The following is a 26,076-nucleotide window of genomic DNA, read 5'->3' on the forward strand; positions in this document are numbered from 1 at the left end:
GGGTTCAGTGTTGGGGCCACAGCTGTTCACATTATATATTAATGATCTGGATGAAGGGACTGGGGGCATTCTAGCGAAGTTTGCCGATGATACAAAGTTAGGTGGACAGGCAGGTAGTATTGAGGAAGTGGGGAGGCTGCAGAAGGATCTAGACAGTTTGGAAGAGTGGTCCAGGAAATGGCTGATGGAATTCAATGTGAGCAAATGTGAGATCTTGCACTTTGGGGGAAAAAAAGAATACAAGCATGGACTACTTTCTAAACGGTGATAAAATTCGTAAAGCCAAAGCACAATAGGATCTGGGAGTGCTAGCCGAGGATTCTCTCAAGGTAAACATGCAGGTTGAGTCCGTGATTAAGAAAGCGAATGCAATGTTGTCAATTATCTCAAGAGGGTTGGAATATAAAAGCACCGTTGTGCTACTGAGACTTTATAAAGCTCTGGTTAGGCCCCATTTGGAGTACTGTGTCCAGTTTTGGTCCCCACACCTCAGGCAGGACATACTGGCACTGGAGCGTGTCCAGCGGAGATTCACACGGATGATCCCTGGAATGGTAGGTCTAACATACGAGGAACGGCTGAGGATCCTGGGATTGTATTCATTGGAGTTCAGAAGATTAAGGGAAGATCTAATAGAAACTTACAAGATAATACATGGCTTGGAGAGGGTGGACGCTAGGAAATTGTTTCCGTTCGGCGAGGAGACTAGGACCCGTGGACACAGCCTTAGAATTAGAGGGGGTAAATTCAGAACAGAAATGCGGGGACGTTTCTTCAGCCAGAGAGTGGTGGGCCTGTGGAATTGATTGCCGCAGAGTGCAGTGGGGGCTGGGACGTTAAATGTCTTCAAGGCAGAGATTGATAAATTCTTGATGTCACAAGGAATTAAGGGTTATGGGGAGAATGCGGGTAAGTGGGAGTTGGACTCGATGGGCCGAATGGCCTTACTTCCGCTCCTATGTCTTATGGTCTTAACTCTTCATATGAAGATTGACAGTTGGGTTGTATCATATGTCTGTGCTGCTTTCAACTCCTAAACTATAAAAATGACGTAAATGAAGTTTTGCAATCAGGGCGCCAAATGTTGGATGCTAGGTCCTCTACTTTGAGTGATTGATGTCAAAAGTTGATTTTTTTTTTGTACTATCTCCTTTTTCCCAGAGCATGCCACAAATATAAATGTGCCTTTCCTAAATTTCCCATCAGACAGTGGCTTCCCTGTCTTTGCTGTTATTTCAGCTCTTAGGAGACTGATCTTGATTCTCAAAACCCTCATTTGCAGCTTTGAAGAAAGATTGTTAGCACACAAGGTACTGTTAGTGAGTATTGATTCTCACCTGACCTCTGAGACTGTCATAATTGCCAGCATACTTTATGCAATAATGCCATTTGGTATTGTACTCCTTAGAAACTTTCTTTTTCCTGACTTATGAAATGCAATTGGGTTTCATTGTGCTCCATAACAAAATAGTAATTGTTCCAAGAGCCTTTGAAGACTGGGCTTTCATTGTAAATTTTCTTGAAACTACGGGGAAAGGGTCAGTATCTTTGTGTTTCACTGTACTAGATTAGATTCCCTACAGTATGGAAACAGGCCATTGGCCCAAAACGTCCACACTGATCCTCTAAACAGTAACCCACCCAGACCCATTTCCCTACCTATATTTACCCCTGACTAATATACCTAACACTATGGGCAATTTAGCAAGGCCAATTTACATCTTTGGATTGTGGGAGGAAACCGGATCACCCGGAGGAAACCCACGCAGACACTGGGAGAATGTGCAAACTCCACACAGACAGTCGCCCGAGGTGGGAGTCCAACCCGGGTCCCTGGTGCTGTGAGGCAGCAGTGCTAACCATTGAGCCACCTTGCTGCCATGGGCACTACTACAATGAGTAGTAAATCTGAAATTTTCCAGAGGAAGAATTTTCCTGCCATAGGCATGAGTTCATTAAAGATAGTCAGCTTTCTCAGAGGGAGGTCGTGCATAACAAATTGTTAGAATTTTTTGAAAATGTGATCAAGTGTGTGGATGAGGAAAGTTCAGTTGATGTAGTTTATATGGATTTTAGCAAGGCTTTTAATAAGGTCTCATGTGAGACTGAGAAGATTAAAGCACATGGAATTGAGGGAAACGTGGCACGATGAATCAGAAACTGTCTTAGTAATCGGACAGAGTCAGGAGTCTCTCAACACCAGGATTTAGTCCAACGGGTTTATTTGAAATCACAAACTTTTGAAGCACTGCTCCTTTGTCAGGTGAAGATTGCGATTATCATAGCATTATAAGATTTGGGACAAGTTCAGGAAATTGGGATTAGCATGCCTTTAATGGTATTGATGTCAGTGGTGACTTGATGGGCCAAAGGGCCTTTTTTGCACTGTATGACTAGAAACATCACATAACTGAATTGCTCCTTCCACCAACTGTAATTGAGTAAGTGCAATACTGTAAGCTTTGTAAAGGCTAGAAAGAGTGCAGCAATGACTTTTCCAGGACATTCCACCTGTCTGCTAGCAATATAGACAGCTTCTTCCTGGCCGTTATTTGACTTCTATACAGGCCTCTCCTATATTAGAGTTGATCTTTCTCTGCACCTCTGTAGCTGTAACACTCTATTCTGCATTTTGTCCTTTAATACTGATGTACTAATGTAAGGTGCAATTGATCTGCGTAGCAAGCAATACTGTACTTTTCACTGTCTCGGTACATATGCCAATCCAATCAGATCAAATATATGTAGCGATCTTTCCAGATGAAGGCTGCCTCCGACTGCCATCACTCCCTCCCCGTACCTGCACAAGCAGCTCTACGTACACACTTGCATTCCAGGGTGGAGCATTGGACCTGGGCCTTGAAATCTGCTACCCTCCTTCCACTTCAGAATTTCACCCAATTCGGACCCGAGCCTGCACCACTGCTAACCCATTGCCTTCCCCCACCCCATTTATTCATCACAAACATTCAGTTCTATGAAATTGAATGTGGTTAGCATTTTCATTTTCTTATCTATTCATTGATTGAGGTTCTTGCAGTCAGGGGCTTCTTCTCAACTATTTTTGCTGTAGACTCACTAGTAACCTGACAGTAGCGGATGCTGGTGGGGAGAAATGAAAGATCAGATTAACTGAGCAACTTTGCAGCGTTTGCCAAAGACAAATTTCTCTTTTAGTCCACTTACATCTGGGGCTTAGACAAGGGCCCTTGTATGGGCCAGATCCGTAGCTTGTTGGGCAATACTGTTTTTTTACATGGTTTTGGAAAATTTAACATAGCTTTTCAGAGTTTTGCAACATTTTGGGAAAGAAAAATTATGCCCAACTAATGGAGAGCTAAACAGCTGGAAGACTTGGAGTTTAGCAAAATAACCAAGGCAGTGAGGCGGTTAAAGTTGAACCGTTTAATTATACAGCAAATTATGCACCGCCTGAAATGGTTTCAGAAACTGATTCAATGGCGACTCAAATGGAATTTGCAATCCACACAATAAGATGATTTACAAGGTTAAGGGAGAACAGGTACGTGAGACCAAATGAATAGCTGTTTCAAAGCATAATGCAGGCAAAATAAGCCATCTCTCGTGAGGTGCAATTTTATAACTTGCCATTTTGTTTTAAATACAACTGCGTTCAAAGTATCAGATATTTGTTTTTTTAAATTTTGTTTTGGTGTTTCTAACTTAATGAATTACTTCTGACCTCGAACCCTGATTTTTTTTCACTGGTGGTGACTTCAAAGAATTTGTGAAATCAAAAGATTTTTCTCTACTATCACGGAGGGATCATGAATCTGGATTAAACACTTGGTCACAAAGTCAAAAAGACAGCCTCTTATTTGATCATAATGAGTCTATTATGATTTTGTAAATGTCCATTGGATTATTGCACTCCATGTCCACTGAACAAATGAACAAGTGAATAGTGCAAGTGGTGAATGATGTACCAGGATAGAGTTGTCTAATTTGTTAAATTCCTGCCACTGCAGTTATTATTTCTCCTTTCATGACTAATATAAGTAGCTACAGTATGTACTGCAATAATTTTCCAAGCTTACTTTGTCAGTATCTCCCAGTATCTATTATTGAGGAGAACTGACAAAGTCCTCCCTTCACATTTTCTTTTCAAGTCACACATTTACTGAACTGTTCAGTCATTGCACCTGGAACAAAGTTGTGGAATTTTTTTAATAACATGGGATCCTATCAGTCCAGTACTACATTGGCTGTGGCATTGTCATGTGCCATGGAAAAGGGCCATGCCAGCTTTACAAATTGTCATACATGAACTTTATTTTCAGTATGATAGGAGAATGTAAATCTGTGGAGGAAGTGATACGATTATCTCAGGAGGGGCAGAAAATATTTCAGAAGATTCAAGAATCGACCAAACCTGTTGTAGCTGCTATCAATGGTTCCTGCCTTGGAGGTGGTCTTGAGGTATGGGATATATTCCAACTTGAAATGTGTAGCCTAAGTCATTTATAGAGAAATATGTAGCTAGCGATTGAGACTGAAAACCAGCATATTTCCAATATTGAAAAATTCACTTTTATTTGTATTGGGTGTCTCTGAATGTTTAAAAATCTCCTTTTATTCTATCTGCTACGTTTAAAATTTGCCTTAGCTGAAATTTTGAGCCCTTACATAGTGTCTTTTCTGGAGCAATTTCTTTACATAATGTTGAAAATAAGTCACGGTGAGGACCTTTTTCGCTATGGAAACGGAGTTGGAAACAATTTCTGGGCTTTTTCTCATGAATTCCAACTGGCTGAATTTATCATTCTTTTTTCCTCAAAGGAATCATTATGTTATCCTATTAATTTTAACACTGCATTTTCAAATTGGGACACTCAACACTTTGCAACACAACAATGTGTGATTCTTTTTAAGAAGGAGTATTTTTTTTTTGAAGATTGTCCTCTTCAAGTCATTTACCTTCTGCATTTACAATACTAACAATGTCTGACAAGTAACTGCAATGTATATTGCACGTGGGGAAGTGCGTGCGATTGTGGTGGGGAGTGGGAAAAATCCCCCAACATGAGAATAGGAGTGTGAGTGTTGTGAGGGGCAGGATCCAGGAAGCCCTCTTTCCCCTTTGTCTGTCTTTCTCCACATGATCCCGTAGCTCTCTTCCTGACCTCCAGTTCTCTCCTGGGTCTCAATATCTCTACTCCTCAATTCTAGTTTGTGTCATCTTGCCTAATAATTTGACCCTTAGAATTTATAATTTAGCATCTATTCAAAATCTTTTATTTTACTATGAGGACATGATTAGATAGTATGTTTGGAATATGAATGTAAGACTTTTACACTGGTGGAAGAATTGCTTTCATGGATAAGACACAAAGGAATGAAGACAATGTTTAATATGTATTCAAAATTTTGAAAAGCTTGATGTATTCTTTTTCGAGACGTGCAAAGAGATGAAGTTGGCTCCTATAAACTAAATTTTTAGATTTTATTGTATAATCGTTAACTGAATTATAAATCCTTTTGGGTATAATACAGTTGGTGCAAAGCTTTCACTGGAGGATGAAGTACATAATGAAAACCATTTGTGTCATTTAATCAAACAAGTATGATTATTTTTGTACTCTGTCACAGAAGCTAAGTTCTTGCATGTGTTTGTAGGTTGCCATTGCCTGCCATTACAGGATAGCAACAAAGGACAGAAAGACAATATTGGGCACTCCGGAAGTCATGCTTGGTTTACTGCCAGGAGCTGGTGGTACTCAGAGGCTACCAAAGATGGTGATTTATTTTGAATATTTAAATTCAGTTGTAATGCAAACTGCAATGACTGCATTGTTTTTTTAATCATCAAACTTAGCTCAAATTTCAAGCATTAACACAAGTGGAATCAGTATAATTTTTAGAAAAATACTATTGTAAACATAATGGACCAGAGGGCCTTTGATTGAAGTGCAGTATATAATTTTGTCACAAACTTTAGATGGTGTTCTGGTGATACCTTAGAAAGTGTGTTGCTAACTAGGACAAATATTTGTGTTTGATTGGTTGAACATGAATTCAGGAGATTTGATCAGTAGGTTGATTCTTGAGATTGTAAAGAGTTTACAGCAAGAACAATCTTGGCCACAGTACATACGTATCAAAAATTAATAAAGAGGTGCCTAAGACTTTATTTAGTGTGTAAAGTTATGTCGGAGGACTGATTCAGGCTCGTGCTACTCCTGTATCTAATGATGGAGATAAAACAAGTCTCAAGGATAATAGATCATTTGCTTGTTTGTGTTGGGAAAATGATGGAATCTTTACTTCCCAGCACAAGGGATACCTGAGAGAAATAGCACCGAGATATGAAACTAGTAGCAAAACACATGGAGGAGGAAGGATTAACAGCATTTGCTTCTTGGGATAAAAGGAGTAGGTTTGGTGAACACTAGTGTGGAACTTAAATACTGGTATAGATTATTTGAGTTGAATGACCCATTTCTGTGTTATAGCTCTAGTATGTCAGTGACCTGATTTTCCCTTTGAATGGTTTACCGTCAGGTTGGTCTTCCTAATGCTTTTGATATGATGTTGACTGGGAAAAATATCCGTGCAGATAAAGCTAAGAAGATGGGTTTGGTTGACCAACTAGTTTCTCCCCTCGGTAAGCTTCTCTTCAAAACAAAATTTGTGAATAATTATTCCTGTTTAGTAACAGCAAGTACATTAAATTACCCATTGATAATTTTGCTTATCCCGAGCTAAGTTTGACAATATTTAAAACAAGACGCTTCATATAGCTATCAGGTTTTCTTTCCAGATTTTGTGTAACAATAATTTGATATTGCATTAATCCTTGTAATTATATTTCACATGATGGTATTTAAAAAGATCTTCAAAATGTTTTATATTTAAAACAAACTTTTTTAAAATCGAGAGTTATCTAGAGAATTGGAGGCCTGCACTGGACAGAGTAAATGGGAAGAAGCTGATGCTACTCATGAAAGGATCAGCAACAAAGGTGCACAGACTTAGTTATTGGGAAAAGAAGCAAAAGCAATATTATAAGTTTATATATTTTTCGTGCAGCAAATTGTTAGAGTGCAAAAGGAAGCACAGCCTATTAGATCTGCACCAACATTATGACTTATTAATTCACTTCGTGCTATTTTCCTGTCTTCTCTCCGTTATCCTGCACATTCTTTGTTTTCAGAGAATAATCTGAATACCTTTTTGAATCCTTCAATGGAATCTGCCTTCACCAAGCTATCAGGTCCCCTAACCACGTGTTGCATGGAAATCTCCTTTCTCATATTACCCTGGCTTCTTTTGCCAATTAATCCCATAAAGTTTGAGCGATATTTAGCAAAGTCCAAAAGTTGATGAGGCATGATTAAAATGTTTTGGCAAAAAAAATTTGTATTCATGCTAGAACTCATCTTGTGGTGGTTTCTTAGAATGTGAATAGTTTCTTCAAATAGAACAATATGCAATATTTTGTAAATTTCTATAGGGCCTGGCCTGAAGAATCCAGAGGAGAGAACAATAGAATACTTGGAAGAAGTAGCAATTGGTTATGCTAGAGGAATAGTAAATAAGCAGATCTCCCTTGAAAAGAAGAAAACGCTTGTTGACAGTAAGTATTTGCGACTACAAGGCAGTACTTTTTTTTGCGTGCCTCATAGTTTTGTTATACTTATGTTGATTTCTAACTGTTCTCGCATACTAAGTCTAACAAGCTCCGATAAAATGTTTCTGGTTTGCAAAATGGGGTGCTTCACTGTGTTTAATTTGAAATCCTTGTGGTCATGTATTCGAGGTTTTAGTGCCAAGCTGATGTAGGTCTAATTTTTAAATGAGTCAAACCCACCCCACCCCCCCGCCACCCCACATACACCTTTCCTTCACAGTTCAAAATCATGCCCTGTCTCCACATTGCAGTTTCCCATGAAAGCTGGTTTCTTAACAAAACTGAAAAGAAACCAAATATTATTTTATAATAATAAATAAGTTCTTCTGAAGAAGTTTTAATCCTGTTTGCTCTTCTGAAGGTTGACTTAGTGCATCTTTCCAGTGAGTAGCTGAACTATAAAGACCAAAAATATTTGAGGCTTAACTCCTTTGCTGAGTTGAAAAAGAAAATGAAGTTACACTGACAATAGGAAATCTGTCTGAGCCACTGAGTTAGAAATGAAATGGAATTAACCAGAGACTCTGTTCTTGTTGATCCTTGTTCGAATTGGTTGCTTGTGTAAGTTTTTAGTCAGAATTTTTCAAGTTGAGCCTTAGTTGCAATTTTGTTTTTACTTCCTGGTCCAACTATCTGTTAGATAAATTCACTTTAACACTTAATTTATTTTTTGCTAAGTTCAAACTGTTTGGTTATTTGTACGTAACGTTGTTAGAACATGAATTGGGAAGTACTTTATTCATTCTCAGATGTGTGTGTCATTGACAAATCCACCATTTATTTCTCATCCTTGAGTGTCTTTGAGAAGATAGTGTTATACTGGTGCTTTTGAACTCCTGCTATCTGTGTTCTCAGTACAGTTTAATAGAAAGTTTGAGAATTTTGAGAGGGAAAAGCAAAGTATTTCCAAATCAGGATAATGTATGGTTTGAAGTTGGTATTATTCCCATGCATTTGCTCCTCTTGTTTAAATAGCTGTTTGATTTGGTAATGACATGAAGTTAAGTTAGAGTCATGCATTGCATACTTAAGCTACAGTATGCCAGGAGTAATCATGGTGGTGATTATGGTAACTACGTTTTGTTCTCCGTTTATTTCACAGTACATTATATGTTTGTTTTATATTTGAGATTTGTACTCTATCCGCCAGGCTTAAAACCTTACCTTCTTCATCACTAGGACATTGATTATAAATACTGTCGACATGTTACCTTACAACATCTCACTGTGCAAGTTTGAATAGCAATCTCTCCCATGCAGGATGAGGGCAAGAGGTGCATAGAAGGACCGCTACCTCCAAATTTCCACCCAAAGTTGCATTACCATCTATACTTCAAAGTATGTTATCATTCTTTCGTTATTGATAGGACAAAGTTGTGGAGCTCTTTAACTCTGCTCTGTAGGATTGCCTTCATCTCACAGACTGCAGTCGTTCAAGAAAACAATTCACCATCACTTTGATGACATTTGGGAATGGATTGTGTTTGCCTTGCTAATGTCACCTGCAACCAATTAATATATAAACTTTAAAAAATTCAGTTTGTGCATATGAGGATACCAGAATGGTGATCAGGAGAAAGTATTGGTCCATTAAATCTGTTCTGTGCAGTTATCATTCGTAAGTGATCACTATATACGTGTGAGGGGTCTAGATTGAGTGAAAGCAAAAGTCGAATCCCAGTAAGTAGAGGGTGTCGGCTCAGGGTAAGGAATAGGAAATTTAAAGGCATTTCAAGGAGGCTATTTTTAATTCAGGAGAGAATTTTTCAAGTTGAGCCGTAATTGCAATTTTCCTTTTTTAATTCCTGGTCCAACTACCTGTTAGATAAATTCACTTTTACACTTAATTTATTTTTTGCTGAGTTGTAACTGTTTGGTTATTTGTATGTAACGTTGTTAGAACATGAATTGGGAAGTACTTTATTCATTCTCAGATGTGTGTGTCTTTGACAAACCCACCATTTATTTCTCATCCTTGAGTGTCTTTGAGAAGATAGTGGTATGCTGGTGCCTTTTGAACTCCTGCTCTAAGGGTAGTCGAGGCAGCAGCTCTCTTGCTACTTGAAAAATATTTAGGTGTACCCTTGAAGTGCAGTAATTTACTGATGAAGTCTAGAAGGGGAATTGGGCTGGATCAGATGGCAGCAATATGATGCGCTGAACTGCCTCTTTCCATGCTGTAAATTTCTATGATATATTCCCCACTAATTTTGAGCCACGTAATCTCAGGAAATGGAAATAAATATAAAAACCCCAGGAAAAGTGGAACTTTATTTGCCACTCACTTCAGTGATCAAAGCTTTTCAGAAGATTGCATTGTCCATTATTTGCTTTCCAGGAAACCTTTCTGTTTCAGGAAGTGATCCCAACCAAGTCAGCAATTGGTTTGGATCTCCCGAAAAAGGGTACAATGCATTGGTGTTCATGCAATTCGCAACCTGTTTTACAATCTACTATACTCTGTGAATAGAAAAGAGCATCCAATCTAGTTCTATCCTTACTTCATAAAAGTGAGTCGAGAGTGTGGTGCTTGAACAACACAACAGGTCATGCAGCATCCAAGGAGCAGTAGAGTCGACTTTTCAGACAAAAGCCCTTCATCAGGAATTCATAAATGTGACCCTAGTCCTCCATAATCAATTTATTTGAAGTCTTAGAATAGTTGCAATTCAGAAGAGGGCTTTATGTCTATGCCAGTTCTGCAAGAGCAATTCAACTAGTCCCACTTGCCTGCTCATTCCTGGTATCTCTGGAAATGTTTCTGTTCATACATTTGCCTCATTAACAAATGATCCGAAATAGTTGATCCTCGTGCACATTCCTGTTCCTTCATTACTTTATAAATCTTGATCAAGCCAATCCGAAGAAAGTTAGCTTTATTGAAGCGAAGTGACCCAGTTCTTTTTGAGCCCATTTAGGATACTGAACTGTTTAAAACTTGCAATTAACCTTGTGGCACTGTTTTGGATCCTTTCCAAAGCTCAATATCCATCAACACATAGCGAGACTTAAACAGGGTATACCTTTTAACTTTGGCCTAACTTACATATTTTGTTTCGCAGTGGTTGTGATAACAGTGACGTGCTAATAGAATTTTCCAGTGTTATTTTATTGGGTTTGTATTATAGACCCTCTAATAGTCAAAGTGAAATTGAGAAACAAACTTGTAAGGAGATCTCCGCTATCTGTAAGAATAATAGGGTGGTTATGGTAGGGGATTTTAACTTTCCAAACATAGACTGGGACAGCCATAGTGTTAAAGGTGTAGGTGGAGAGGAATTTGTTAAGTGCGTAAAAGACAATGTTCTGATTCAATATGTGGATGTACCTACTAGAGAAAATGCAAAACTTGACCTACTCTTGGGAAATAAGGCAGGGCAGGTGACTGAGGTGTCTGTGGGGGAGCACTTTGGGACCAGTGACCATAATTCTATTAGATTTAAAATAGTGATGGAAAAGGATAGGCCAGATCTAAAAGTTGAAGTTCTAAATTGGAGAAAGGCCAATTTTGACAGTATTAGGCAAGAACTTTCAAAAGCTGATTGGGGGCAGATTTTTGCAGGTAAAGGGACGGCTGGAAAATGGGATGCCTTCAGAAATGAGATAATGAGAATCCAGAAAAAGTATATTACTGTCAGGGTGAAAGGAAAGGCTGATAGGTATAGGGAATGCTGGATGACTAAAGAAATTGAGGGTTTGGTTAAGGAAAAGAAGGAAGCATATGTTAAGGTACAGACAGGATAGATCGAGTGAATCCTTGGAAGAGTATAAAGGAAGTAGGAGTATATGTAAGAGGGAAATCAGGAGGGCAATAATGGGACATAAGATAGCTTTGGCAAATAGAATAAAGGAGAACCCAAAGGGTTTACAAATATATTAAAGACAAAAGGGTAACTAGGGAGAGAATAGGGCCCCTCAAAGATCAGTAAGGTGACATTTGTGTGGAGCCGCAGAAAATAGGGGAGATACTAAATGAGTACTTTGCATCAGTATTTACTGTGGAAAATGATATGGAAGATATAGACTGTAGGGAAGTAGATGGTGACACCTTGCAAAATGTCCATATGACAGAGGAGGAAGTGCTGGATGTCTTGAAATGGGTAAAGATGGATAAATCCCAAGGACCTGATCAGGTGTACGGGAAAACTCTGTGGGAAGCTAGAGAAGTGATTGCTGGGCCTCTTGCTGAGATATTTGTATCATCGATAGTAACAGGTGAGGTGCCGGAAGACTGGAGGTTGGCAAACGTGGTGCCACTGTTTAAGAAGGGTGGTAAGGTCAAGCCAGGGAACTACAGACCAGTGAGCCTGATCTCGGTGGTGGGCAAGTTGTTGGAGGGAATCCTGAGGGACAGGATGTACATGTATTTGGAAAGGCAAGGACTGATTTAGGGATAGTCAACATGGCTTTGTGTGTGGGAAATCCTGCCTCACAAACTTGATTGAGTTTTTTGAAGAAGTAACAAAGAGAATTATTGAGGGCAAAGCAGTAAATGTGATCTGTATGGATTTCAGAAAGACGTTTGACAAGGTTCCCCATGGGAAACTGATTAGCAAGGTTAGATCTCATGGAATATAGGGAGAACTAGCCATTTGGATACAGAACTGGCTCAAAGGTAGAAGACAGAGGGTGATGGTGGAGGGTTGTTTTTCAGACTGGAGGTCTGTGACCAGTCTGTGCTCATGTTGGGTATCGGGTCCTTCGTTCTAGTGAGTTGTTGTCTGAGCGTGGCTGTTGGTTTGTGTGCTGTTATGACAGTCAGACTACTGCGACTCCTAGGACTCATAACAGCACACAAACCAACAGCCACGCTCAGACAACAACTCACTAGAACGAAGGACCCGATACCTAACATGAGCAAGACGAATGTAGTGTACAAAATACCATGCAAGGATTGCACTAAACACTATATAGGACAAACAGGAAGACAGCTAACAATCCGCATACATGAACATCAACTGGCCATGAAACGACACGACCAGCTATCCTTAGTAGCCACACACGCAGACAACAAGCAACATGAATTCGACTGGGACAACACTACTATCATAGGGCAAGCCAGACAGAGAACAGCCAAGGAATTCCTAGAGGCATGGCATTCATCCACAAACTCCATCAACAAACACATCGACCTGGACCCAATATACCAACCACTAGAGCGGACAGCTGAAACTGACAACCGGAAGCGGCAGGGACAGACCACTATAAACACCGGAGGAAACATCAAAGAAGCACTTCGCAGGAGGCTCCCAAGCACTGATGATGTCGCCTAGCCAGGGGACGAAACGTTTGCAACAAAAACTTCCAGCTCGGCGAACAGAACCTTCTAAAAGATGAAAGACTTAACAGCAAACTAGTTTTGTTCAATATATTATATCAGTTGTATGCATGACACTGTGATCCTTTGCAATAAATTCTGTCTTATGATCCTGTTCCATAGTTACCTGATGAAGGTGTAGCGCTCTGAAAGCTAGTGCTTATAAACCTTTTGGACTGTAACCAATAAAAGTAGTGTATTTGATTTGCAGAAGACATTGGATACTGTGCCATATGAAACGTGGTTATGTCAGTGATTTTTAGCTTATTCTAATATCAAATATTTACACCAAATAGTTTGTTTTTCTGACCTTCCAGTTGTGGCCCTAAATCAAGGCTGTCCATGAAACAAAACATCCTCTCAACATCTAACCTGTTAAGCTCTTTTGGAACATTTTATATGTTCAATTACGATGACCTCTCATTCTACTAAACTCCAACATTTATTAGTCCATCCTTTCCTCATAAAACAACTACTTCATCCCAGGAACTAACCACATTAAACTTTGCTGAACTGCTTTCAACGCAAGTATATCCCTCAAGGGGACCAGAACTGTACAGTCTCCAAAGTGCAGTCTCACCAATGCCTGTACGATTTTGGCTAAATTTCCCTCATTTTATACTTCATTACCCTTGCAATTAAGGCCAGTATTCCATTTGCCTTCCTAATTAGCTGCTGAACCCACATGCTAATCCTTGTGTTTTAAACTACAAGAACAGCCAATCCCTTTACGGTAGCATTCTGCAAATATTTCTTCATTTGAAATTGTTTTTCTTTGTAATTAACCATGTCAAAGTGAACAAGCCTGTATTTTCTGACATTGTACTCCATCTGCTAATTTTGTTCCAACTCACTTACCCTACCTGTATTTCTGCAAATTATGTCGTCCTCGCAACTTTCTTACCTATATTTGAACATGAGCAAGTTTGGCTACATTATAGTCCACCTTTCCACCAAGCTATTGATACAGATCATAAGTGGTTGTGGCACCTGCAATCTGTGGCACTCGATTAAATAGACTTTGCCAAACTGAAAATGACCCATGTATTCCAACTCTGCTTCCTGTTACTTAGTCAATCCTCCATCTATGCTATTGGCCCTCAACGACATGACATAACCACTCACTTGTGTACTAACATTTTATGTGGCACTGTATCCAATGTCTTCTGCAATTCACATACACTACTTTTATTGGGTTTCATATGTCCATCCTGCTAAGTTACATCCTCAAAGTACCCTAGTAAATTTGTTAAATGTTACATTGTTTTGTGAAAAGAAAATTGACTCTGCCTGAAACAAAAAAACAGAAATTGCTGAAGAAACTCCTGCAAATCTGGCAAAATCTGTGACGAAAAAGCAAAGATAACATTTTGGATCCGGTGAAATCTGCTTTCTCTCTGTAGATACAGCCAGATCTACTGAGTTGTCCAGCAATTTCTGATTTTTAAAAATATTTTCAGTATCTGCAGTTCTTTGTTCTTTGACTTTATCTGATTGTCTTACGATTTTCTAAATGACCTGGTATTCCTTCCTTCAAATGGATGCTAGCATTTTGCCAATGTCAATTCGGTCAACTAACTCAAAGTTCCTAGCTTTCTGTGTCTCTCTCCTTTCTTGAATACTGCTGTTACATTTTTCAGTTTTCCAACCCTGTGAAACCTTTTCACAATCTAGGAAATTTTGGGTGATTATAAACAATGCGTGTACAACCTCCTCAGTCATTTATTTCAAGTACCTAGGATACTAGCCATCAGGTCCAGATTTCACAATTGGGCAAATGTCTATGAATGGTTTGTGAAATCACGTAGAAGAGATTGGTGAGGTAGCAAGCAGGATGGATGATCGTGGTTGTGAGAGGTAGTTCTCAGGTCACAGTGCTGTCCCAACAAGTCCCCAGTGAAGCTTTTTTTAATCAAATATAATAGCTTTTCAATGTTTTATTTTTTGTACTCCGTACTTGTCATTTTGTCATATAAAACCAATTCCATTCATATTCACCAATCCCATGTTCCATTATTCCCATGCCAACCCTCTTATGACAGGTCCGTGTCATTTCCAAACCCTCTTGCTACCTGCTACTAATCTGTATCTGAAAGTATCTATAAAACTAGGCTTCTCTGCCACAATCCTTCCAAAGTGCTTGTTGGGAATTGTTCATATAGTGGCAGAATCTTGACCATTTGGATTCAAGTACTTCTAACTCCCTACCTAAATCGCAGCCTTTTTCTCTCCCCTTTTAATTGTGTCCTCAAGAATTCCTTTTGGTTAGCCCTTATTCAAATTCTGTTTCATCTGTTCTTTTCTAAAGCACTGTGTGATATTTTAAAATTACTATGTCAATACAAATTGCAGACTATCATGAAGGTTTGTATCCTGAGTCGTAAAAAGAATTTCTTTTCTAAGCTTTATTTTATTTGTTGCAGCGGTGCAGTCATGGGCATTTAAGTTCCCTATAATCAGGGAGCAAATTTATAAAATGGTAAGAAAAAAGGTGATGGCACAATCCAAAGGACTTTATCCTGCCCCACTGAAGATCATTGAGGTAGGTTTAGGACAATAATTCTTGAGATTTGTTAAGCTTGGACAAGTAAATGATTATGAAATTCAAATCAGTCATTTAACATATCACTTTATTTAAGGTTGTGAAAACTGGATTAGAGCAGGGATCGAATGCCGGTTATCTAGTTGAATCACAGGTAAGGTAAAAATGTATTGCACATATAAAATCATGGGATTCAGGAAAAGTTATTGAGTGATTAGAACCAAGTTATGCCAAGAAGATCACTGTGGTTCATAGAACATGGAACATTACAGTGCAGCACAGGCCCTTCGGCCCTCGATGTTGCACCAACCTAATGTATCCTACACTATTCCACTTCCATCCATATGTCTATCCAATGACCATTTAAATGCCCTTAAAGTTGGTGAGTCTATTACTGTTTCAGGCTTTGCATTCCATGCCCCTACTACTGAGTCAAGAAACTACCTCTGACGTCTGTCCTATATCTATCACCCCTCAATTTAAAGCTATGTCCCCTTGTGCTAGCCATTGCTATCCAAGAAAAAGGCTCTCACTGTCCAACCCATTTAACCCTCTGATTATCTTGTGTCTCAATTAAGTCACCTCTCAATCATCATCTCTCTTATGAAAACAGCCTCCAGGCCCTCATCCTTTCCTCATAAGACTTTCCCTCCATACCAGGCAACATCCTAGTAAATCTCCTCTGAACCCTTTCCAAAGCTTCCACATCCTCCTTATAATGCAGTGTCCAGAACTGTACACAATATTCCAAATGTGGCCATACCAGAGTTTTGTACAGCTGCAGCATGACTTCATGGTTCCGAAACTCAATCCATCTACCAATAAAAGCTCACTCACAGTATTCCTTCTTAACAACCCTAAAATTCACACTGCAAATGTGCTGTAGAAATGTAATGAAAATTGAAGGAGATTTATAAACCCAGTGCTAGGATACTCAATGTCAATATGTCTGTCCCTGACCAAAACTTGTATCTGCAACTTCTGTCAGTCAGGCTTTGCGAAGGTTCTCATATAATTCCTCCATTCTTACTCAGTATTTTGCAATATAGCAATGTGTCAAATGTTGCATCTGTTTCCGGAATGGGTATTTTATAATGAATATGACTTAATACAAATTCATGAGTTATTTTGTTTCATAGATTTAACACCTTGCAATAAATCAGTGACTGCAGCAAATGTGCTACAAGTGAACTATACCTTGTAACAAGAGACAGTTTATCTGGAACATCTCTTTTCGACACATTGTGACTACCTTAGTTGCAGTATTATAGAAACCTGATGCCTATAGTTGCAGGTAATTAGTGGAATAAAATAGGCCTTTATCACATAGATGGTAATGTCGCCATACTCCAGCGGTGGTGAGAACCTGAGGGGCACCATGCCTCAGGCAAGGGGCAAGTTTGAGAAGGCCAGACTGACGTGGTATGATTATCGTGTGAGAGGTTATCATACGTATTGTTGAAGTTGTTAATAACCTGCAACAGAAATTCTTGATATTGCTGTTAGTATTTTTATTTATTGGGACCCTGGGAATGTGCTTCATATTTTGTCTAGAAATTTGGAGAACTGGCGATGACAAATGAATCAAAAGCACTAATTGGCCTTTATCATGGTCAAGTGGCATGCAAGAAGAACAAATTTGGAAAACCGCAGAAGGAAACGGAGTATGTATATTTCTTAAATTACATGGATATCTAGTGTTCTATTCTTCTAATCTTTTCAAGAACTTTCATACCTGGGCAATTTTTGCATTGGAGGGTAGATGCTAATGGTTTAGATAATCAGAAAATGAGATCATGGGCTTCATTTGAAGGAGAAACGGGTCCTGTAGATAAAGGGAATCAGTGGTATGCCTCCGGGATCAGTGTTGGGCCTACAACTGTTCGCAATTTACATAGATGGTTTGGAGTTTGGGGACCAAGTGTAGTGTGTCAAAGTTCGCAGATGACAAGAAGATGAGTAAATGACAAAGTGTGTAGAGGACGCAAAGTCTGTGGAGAGGTATAGATGGGTTGAACATAGAACATAGAACAATACAGCGCAGAACAGGCCCTTCGGCCCTCGATGTTGCGCAAAGCTGTGTACTATTCTCAGCTCGTCCCCCTACACTATCCCAAAATCATCCATGTGCTTATCTAAAGATTGTTTAAATCTCCCTAATGTGGCTGAGTTGACTACATTAGCAGGTAGGGCATTCCACACCCTTACCACTCTCTGCGTAAAGAACCTACCTCTGACATCTGTCTTAAATCTTTCACCCCATAATTTGTAGTTATGCCTTATCGTATAGGCTGAGTGAGTGGGCAAAGATCTGGCAGATGGAGTATGATATTGGTAACTGCGAGGTCATCCATTTTGGTTGGAATAACAGAAACATAGGCTATTGTTAAATGCTGGGAAAATTGCAGCATGCTACTGTGTAGAGGACCTGGTAGTGCTTGTGCAAGAATCGCAAAAAGTTGGTTTGCAGGTGCAGCAGGTAATTAAGGCAAATGGAATATTGATTTTCATTGCTAGAGGGATGGAGTTTAAAGTGCTGCAGCTGTACAAGATATTGATGAGGCTGCACCTGCAGTACTGCATGCAGTTTTGGTCTCTTTACTTAAGAAAGGATGGACTGGCTTTGGAGGGGATGCAGACGAAGTTCACTATATTGATTCCAGAGTTGAGGGGTTTGGCTTATGAGAGATTGACTGACTAGATTGGTACAATGCTCATTAGAATTTAGAAGAAAGTGAGGGTTATCTTACAGAAATATATACAATATGAAGGGAAGAGGTAAGAGAGAAGCAGAGAGGTTGTTTCCACTGGCAGGTGAAACTAGAACTAGGAAGTAGATTTTTGAACAGAAAGGAATTCAGGGTTATGGTGAGCGGGTGGGTAAGTGGAGTTGAGTCTATGAGAAGATCTGCCATGATTTTATTGAATGGTGGATCAGGCTCAAGAGGCCAGGTGGAAAGCATAAATTGCCCGATTGGCAGGATTTGATATGTGGAATCCAAACTATTCATGTGGGACTTAGTTCTTAACTGAAATCGTTAGAAAGTTTAGATGGGGTTATCAAAGGCATGGCAGCTAAATTCGCAGAAGGATATAAATGGGTTGAGTGATTAGATAACAATCTGCCAGATTGAGCATAATGTAGGAAATATAAAGTTACTTGCTTTGACAGGACAAATGAAGGAAGAGTACTACCTAATTTGAGAATGATTGTGAAATTTGTAGGTGTAGTGGGATTTAGATGTTTTAATGTATGAGTCACTAAAGATTAGCTTGCAGTTCTTGGATGTAATCAAGAAGGCTAGTGGTTTGAGAAGCTGGGCTTGTTTCCATTGTAGTTTAGAAGAGTGAGGAGCGACTTAAGAGCAGAAACTTGCAAAAGATCATGGAATTGGTGTCTTGAACTGGGGGCCAGTGTTTTAAAAATTAGTGGTTGTTCTTTTAGGTCATAGGTGAGGAGAATTTTGTTTTCTTTTGAGGTTTGTGAGACTTTGGAATTCTCTGCCTTAGACCCTAGTTTCACAATTTTCTTTGAATATTGATAAGGCAATAGTAAATAGTTTTTTTTCGTTAGCAGGCGAATCAAAGATTACTGGGAATATGGAATTTGAAACACAAACAGCTGAGACACTACCTTATTGAATAGGAAAACAGGCATGAGGGCTGAATAGTTTATTTCTTATTGCATATGTTCCTATGACTTGTGCAAACTACCATAGTTTGTTTGCTTACTCAGAGTTGATACATTGGTATCAAAAATGAGGGAAAATGAAGGATGAGCCCCTTAAGCAATTGGAGCTAAATTTAACTGAATGTTATATGTTACTCAAGTCTAGATGCTATTTCCATAGTTGCGCTCTGTCTGATTTTATACACTGAAATGTCCAATTTCTTTGTTAAGTCACCTTTCTTAGACCTTCTTTTGGATGTAAAACATTTGTTTTTGAACTTCTTGCATTATGCACTTTTTAAAAATTAACTGTTTACTTAATATATCTCAACAATTAACAGTAAGTGACTGTGACTAATCATGGATTAAGTTAAAAATCACAACACCAGGTTATATTCCAGCTAGTTTATTTGGAAGCACTAGCTTTCGAAGCGCCACTTCTTCAGGTGGTTGTGAAGCAGAACTGTAAGACGCAGACTCCTAAAAATCATCAAAAACACCAAAATAGAGGAAGACGAAGCAATGATCTCATTCGATGTAGCAGCACTGTTCACCTCCATCAGCATCGACCTGGCAAAGGAAACACTTACCACACTTTTAGAAGAGACCATCACACACACCAACCACCATCAGTCACATTACCAACAAAAACATCATGAAGCTAGTGGACCTGTGCCTCACCACCCACTTCGCTTTCAACAACATAGTCTACAAACAAACCAACGGCACACCCATGGGATCTCTGCATTCAGGATTTATAGCAGAAGCAGTAATGCAAAGACTAGAACAAACGGCCCTCCCAACCATCAAACCAAAAATCTGGGTCCGCTATGTAGATGACACATTTGTCATCACAAAACGAAATAAGATAGAAGAGACATTTAACATCATCAACAACACCCTCACAGGCATAAAGTTCACCAAGGAGGAAGAAACCGACAACAAACTCGCATTCCTGGACGTCACAGTCGAAAGAAAGGACAACGGAGAACTACAAACTTGCGTATACAGAAAACCAACAAACACTGACCAAATACTTAACTACACCAGCAACCATCCCAACACACAACCGAAGCTGTATCAGAACACTATTCCAACGAGCCACCACACACTGCAGCACTGACGAATTTCGGAAAACAGAGGAGAACCACCTATACAATGCATTCAAGAAGAACGGATACTCAAAAAATACAGTGCGCAGATTCCTCAAGAACAAACCACGACAAGCAGACCAAACACAGCCAGAAACCCTACATCAAAGAAGTTTCAGAAATGACAGCCAGACTACGAAGACCCCTCTGAATCCTAGTAGCGCACAAACCCACCAACACTCTCAAACAAAAACTAACAAACTTAAAAGACCCAGTACATCCCATGGACAAAACCAACGTCATCTACAAAATTCCGTGCAAGGACTGCCACAAACACTACATTAGGACAAACAGGAAGAAAGTTAGCCACCAGGATACACGGACACCAGCTAGCCACAAAAAGACACGACCCTCTCTCCCTCGTAGCCCTACACACGGATGAAAAAAGCCACCACTTTGACTGGGACAACACATCTATCCTGGGACAGGCTAAGCAAAGGCATGCCAGAGAATCCCTCGAGGCCTGGCACTCCAACCACAACGCCATAAACAAACACACAGATCTAGATGCCATCTATCAACCCCTCAGAAAACGAACAGGAAATGACATCACCACAAACCCCAGGAACCCCATCCCGGAGAAAGATATAAATAGAAAGCAGGAGACAACAGCTTCACTTCACTTGGAGGTCGCCACTGATGATGTTACCTAGCCAGGTAACGAAATGTCTGGATATCAAACCTACAGCTGAGCGAGCAAACCTACACCCTAAATCTCAACCTGAGCTACAAACCTTGCAACTGAAATGATATATTGAACAAACCCTGGTTAAGTCTGTCATCTTCTAGAATGGATTTGCTGGTTTTGGTTCTTTAATATGTAAATTCCAGAACTACGTTCAAATCACATTCTCATGATAACTTAAGGTTTTAAAACAAAAGGTGACACCTCAGCTCACACAATGCCTTAAAGATATGAGGTTAGAGTCTGTTAGTATCCCAATCTTGAGTCACATTGGTTCTATTTCCAAAGTGGAATTTACAAAATATTACATGCCTACATTGACTGCCTGCAGGTTCTGCATTTTTTGAGCAAAATAGAACATATCTGCAAATAAAATTCAGCAAATACAAATTAACTCCATAAATTTGTGTGCGCGTATGCAGGAGAGAGAGAGACTGTGTGTGCGTGCACGTGAGTGCATGTGAGAGAGTGTGTATTACATGTGCGCATGCTTGGGCAGCACGGTAGCACAGTGGTTAGCACTGCTGCCTCACAGCGCCAGAGACCCGGGTTCAATTCCCGACTCAGGCGACTGACTGTGTGGAGTTTGCACATTCTCCCCGTGTCGGTGTGGGTTTCCTCCGGGTGCTCCGATTTCCTCCCTCAGTCCAAAGATGTGCAGGTCAGGTGAATTGGCCATGCTAAATTGCCCATAGTGTTAAGTAAAAGGGGTAAATGTAGGGGAATGGGTGGGTTGCGCTTCGGCGGGTCGGTGTGGACTTGTTGGGCCGAAGGGCCTGTTTCCACACTGTAAGTAATCTAATCTAATCTAAAAGTGAGTGTGTGTGTGTGTGTGAGATGAGGTATAAGTTAGTGTGAATGCAGGGGGGTGTATCTGTGTGCATACGAGAGAGGGTTTGTGTGAGTGTGAGAGAGGGTGTATAGTGTAGTGGGGTCATCTGTAGTGTGACATGAGCCCCAGGTCCTGGTTGTGACCACCCTCATGGGCACCGAACCTGGCTATCGGTCTCTGCTCGGCCACCTTGCATTGTTGCCTGTCCCAAAGCCCAACTCTTTTACTACAAATTCTGTGTCTTATGGTCCTGCTTCACAACCACCTGATGAAGAAACAGTGCTTAGAAAACTAGTGCTTCCAAATACACCTGTTGAACTATAACTTCACGTTGTGTGATTTTTAACTTTGTACATCCCAGTCCAACACCGGCTCCTCTAAAACATAATTATGGATTATTCATTTTTAATTCAGACCAGAAGTGTCATGACCACTAGATCTGTCCATGAACTACAGTTTAAGAGCTTGTGTCGACCCCTTTTTAATTAGCAATGATTTGAGTTAAAGCAGATGAGCAGTCAAGCTTTTATTTAAAGGGCTAGCTTATTCCAAATTATTACTGAAGGTTCTTTTAGGGTTGAAGAGAGCAAGTTACATACACCAAGAATAAAACCAGCACAAACAAGACACCAAAGAATGTTTGGAAGAAAAACACTGCTGAATCAAAGAGATTAATACAGTACTTGAAGTCAGACCCAGCAACTGTGTTGGCCTCTAGTTGAATTGTTAATACACTCTTAACCAGTGAACAAAAGAACAGCAGATTTTATAAGGGAGAAAGTTTTTTTTTTATTCCACACTACCTCACTTTGTTTCAGCAGAATAGTGTTTGATTTCCTCATACCTCTTCTCATTGTGCTCCCAAAGTCAAAATATTCAGCTGTACCGGTGGTTTTCAAACCCACCTTCTGAGTCCTGCAAAGCGCCACAAAACAAACAGTCCATTATCCTGAGTCTCAAGTTTTTCTTGCTTTCTGCTGTTCTCTGCAGGTGGAATTCACACATCTCCATAGTCTGTTTGTAAGCTGATATTTCAATAGTCTTTACAAGTTTTGGCATATCTCTCAAAATAATTTTGAAACTTGCAGCTATATACTCAAGTAATTCACAGTCGCCAGTATTTGTTCTGGATTCTTGGGACTGAATCAGATTAGTTTATAATAACAAAAATCTATAATGTGACAACTCCATAGTTCATGATGAGGAAAGATCAATTTTATTTCTTGTGCAAAATGATCCAGTGGAATTTAGCTACCATCTTTGATCTCGAAAGTGTCTTTTGGATATAAACAAAGATCCAGATTTTACAACAAACAAACAGCCGTTCAGTATTATTTATGCTTATTGATTCATTTATTCAGAGGCTCAGAGCTTCTGGACTTTGTGTTTAAAACCGTTTCCTGTCGGAGCAAACTCATGTTTCAATGTCTTCTGTTGGGAATATTGAAATTTCATCAATAAAGCAAACAGAAGTATGTTTTCTTCAACAATCAAATTGGAACCATGAAGAATCTGAACAAGTGTCAGTTAAGTATATTTAATTCCATGTCAATTCATGTGCAGGAAGCCAACTAGAGAAGAGAAAAAAAAGTTCCAAGAAGGGGAGGGGCAGAAAGGACAAACAAAAAAAGCAAAAAAATTGTTAATTAAAAAAATTCCATCAATAATTAAAAACTAAGAGAATGCCAGTTTATATTTGTACAATTACTACTGGCAGAGAGGTTTCACAGTAATTGAAAATTTGATGCCAGTACCTACACTGGAAGCTTTTAATGAGTACTGCAGATTCACTCTATTCCATTTGTTTTGATGCCGAGAAGCTAAAGAAATACCAGATCTGTTTTTGTTTACAATTTCATTAACTTGTTAATGGATTAATTGACCTATTGCAATTTTTTGTTTTCTTCAGGACAGTTGCCATTTTGGGTGCTGGTCTAATGGGTGCTGGTATAGCACAAGTCACAATAGACAAAGGTATTTTAACTGTCTTAAAAGATACAACAATGGAAGGCCTTGATAGAGGTCAACAACAAATCTATAAAGGGTATGTAATCTATTGATTATGATACCCTCTAATTCATGGTTTTGGTAAATATCTTTGAATTCAGATGATGTAAATCTTGCTATTGCATGTACTAATAGTTTTATTTGTCATGCTGATTTGAATGATCAGTTCAAAAAATAGGAATGTTTCTACAGGAACATTTTTTTTGTTTTTCTATAACCCTGTCATATTGAATTGTAGAATCACAGCATATTTTTAGCTTTTTTGGTGCAGAACTGCAGCAGTTCTCCAGTGCTTAATGTAACATGAGTTATATCATTATTTACTTTGGGTTATAGTTTTGCTCTAATCATGTCCTTGTGGAATCCTAACAGATTGAATGATAAAGTAAAGAGAAAGAATTTAACATCATTTGAGCGCGATAGACTGTTATCAAACTTGATTGGTCAGTTAGACTACAAAGGATTTGAGAAAGCCGACATAGTAATTGAAGCAGTTTTTGAAGATATGAAAATCAAGCATACTGTACTGAAGGAAATTGAAGCTGTAAGTACTCTTTAAAAAAAAATCAAACTATATTGCATCTTATGTATTTCACAGGGTAATTATGAATTGAAATTGAACAAGACTTTTCTAGATTTGGATTCTGACATTTTGAACTTTGACCTATTAGCCTGATGTTTAAATTTCATCTGTGACAATACTATAGCTTTAAAAGATGTGTTTTGTCATTTCTTTTGAAGCGAGGTTTTGAGACAAAGATGACAAGTTGTGCTTTCCAAGACGATAAAGTAAACAGTTTGTGAGGCCCTGATTTTTGTTTTTAGGTAGAACTATAGAAGCAACATGAGTGGGTAGAATCAGGCTCCCACAGAACCAGAGTTTTAGTTGTTAGGGTTTTGAAGTTTGTTGTGGAAGCTGCTACACATGGCAAAAAGTTTGAATTCTCTTTCCCTGCCAGAATTTTATCTTGGTGTTCTTTTCTCCTAGACTGGAGGATAGAGCACATAAGAACATTTATTTTACTGATTTTACTTTTATCAAAGGTGTGTTTATGCAATATTACATATTGGAACAGTTGCTGCTTAGTGGTTAAATAATCTATTATTCTTCTAAGTTCTTCAATAGAGTTAAAGTTAGACCAATTCTTCTTTCTTTTTTGTTTGTATTTTAACTGGGTGTAAAAATAAAATGTATTTCGTTTAAAACCAAGTAGCATGACTATTCAAATTACATCTGGAACACGGTAGCTATATTTGCCTTTAAGTAAGAAAGAAGGTGGATCTAGGCTACCTCCTTCATTTATTTGAAGGGGGTTTGGTCTGGTCTATAACAAATTGGGGGCTGTTGATAGAATCAAAATCTTTAATTCCAGGTTGGGTTGAGGATTATTGGACTCAAAAGTGGTATGTTGTATTCAGTTGGTTTTGGGAGGGAGAATGGCCTAGCAATATTATTGCTGGACTGTTAGTCAAGGGAGCCAGATAATATTTAAATCTACCATGACAGATGGCCGAATTTGAGTTGAAGGGGAAAACAAATCTGAAATTGAGTCTAATGATGACCATGAACTTATTGTTGATTATTGGCAAAGCCCATCTGGTTCACAAATGTCCTTGAGGGAAGGAAACTGTTATCCTTACCTGGACTGGCCTAAATGTAACTCCAGACCCACAGCAATGTAGTTGATTCTTAACTGCCCTCTGGGCAATTAGGGATGGGCAATATATACTGGTCGAGCTAGTGATACCCTTTTCCCCGAACGATAAGGGGATAAGAGCATCAGTTACATTTTCCAGGAATGCAGTCAAAAGCATTGGAAATTGCTAAAATTGAATTGAAAATGCAGTGGGTTCAATTAGAGGCAATGGCATGAGAAAAAGAAAGAAAAGCCCTTTGTAAATATTTTTCTTTAATGGGGAGGGCCTGGGTGTGATACTGCTTTAAGAGGTGTATTTTGTTTTTTGTTTGAAGAGAGGTTTTAAGACAGAGACGCACAGTTGTCTCTCCTAAGCCTTTTACATAAACAGCTTGTGAAACCCTTGGTTTCTTTTTTAAAGTTAAAACAATAGAAGCAGCATGAGTGGGTTGAGTCAGGCTCCCACAGAAAGATGGTTTTAGTTTAACTTGCAGTTGGTTGTGGAAGCTGCTACACATCTGTCTGCCAGAGGGAAAATGCTTGAGTATTCTGTCTGTGCTAGAATTTTCTCTTGGTGTTGTTTT

At 39.1% G+C, this 26,076-nt stretch overlaps 1 protein-coding gene across 1 annotated transcript in view; it reads left to right on the forward strand.

Annotated features, from left to right (window-relative positions):
* Positions 1–26,076, forward strand: part of LOC122540281 (trifunctional enzyme subunit alpha, mitochondrial) — a 132,650-nt gene that overhangs the window by 63,731 nt on the left and 42,843 nt on the right. The window contains exons 5-13 of the mRNA XM_043675762.2: positions 4,302–4,440; positions 5,638–5,757; positions 6,523–6,625; positions 7,475–7,597; positions 15,392–15,510; positions 15,608–15,664; positions 17,065–17,174; positions 23,758–23,892; positions 24,228–24,399. Coding sequence (XP_043531697.2) covers positions 4,302–4,440; positions 5,638–5,757; positions 6,523–6,625; positions 7,475–7,597; positions 15,392–15,510; positions 15,608–15,664; positions 17,065–17,174; positions 23,758–23,892; positions 24,228–24,399 — 1,078 coding nt within the window. The remainder of the gene's footprint in view (positions 1–4,301; positions 4,441–5,637; positions 5,758–6,522; positions 6,626–7,474; positions 7,598–15,391; positions 15,511–15,607; positions 15,665–17,064; positions 17,175–23,757; positions 23,893–24,227; positions 24,400–26,076) is intronic.

This window comes from Chiloscyllium plagiosum, unplaced genomic scaffold (genome assembly GCF_037043375.1).
Source record: "Chiloscyllium plagiosum isolate Xiang-an unplaced genomic scaffold, Cpla_swu_hap1 HiC_scaffold_3, whole genome shotgun sequence".
NCBI classification, from domain to species: domain Eukaryota; kingdom Metazoa; phylum Chordata; class Chondrichthyes; order Orectolobiformes; family Hemiscylliidae; genus Chiloscyllium; species Chiloscyllium plagiosum.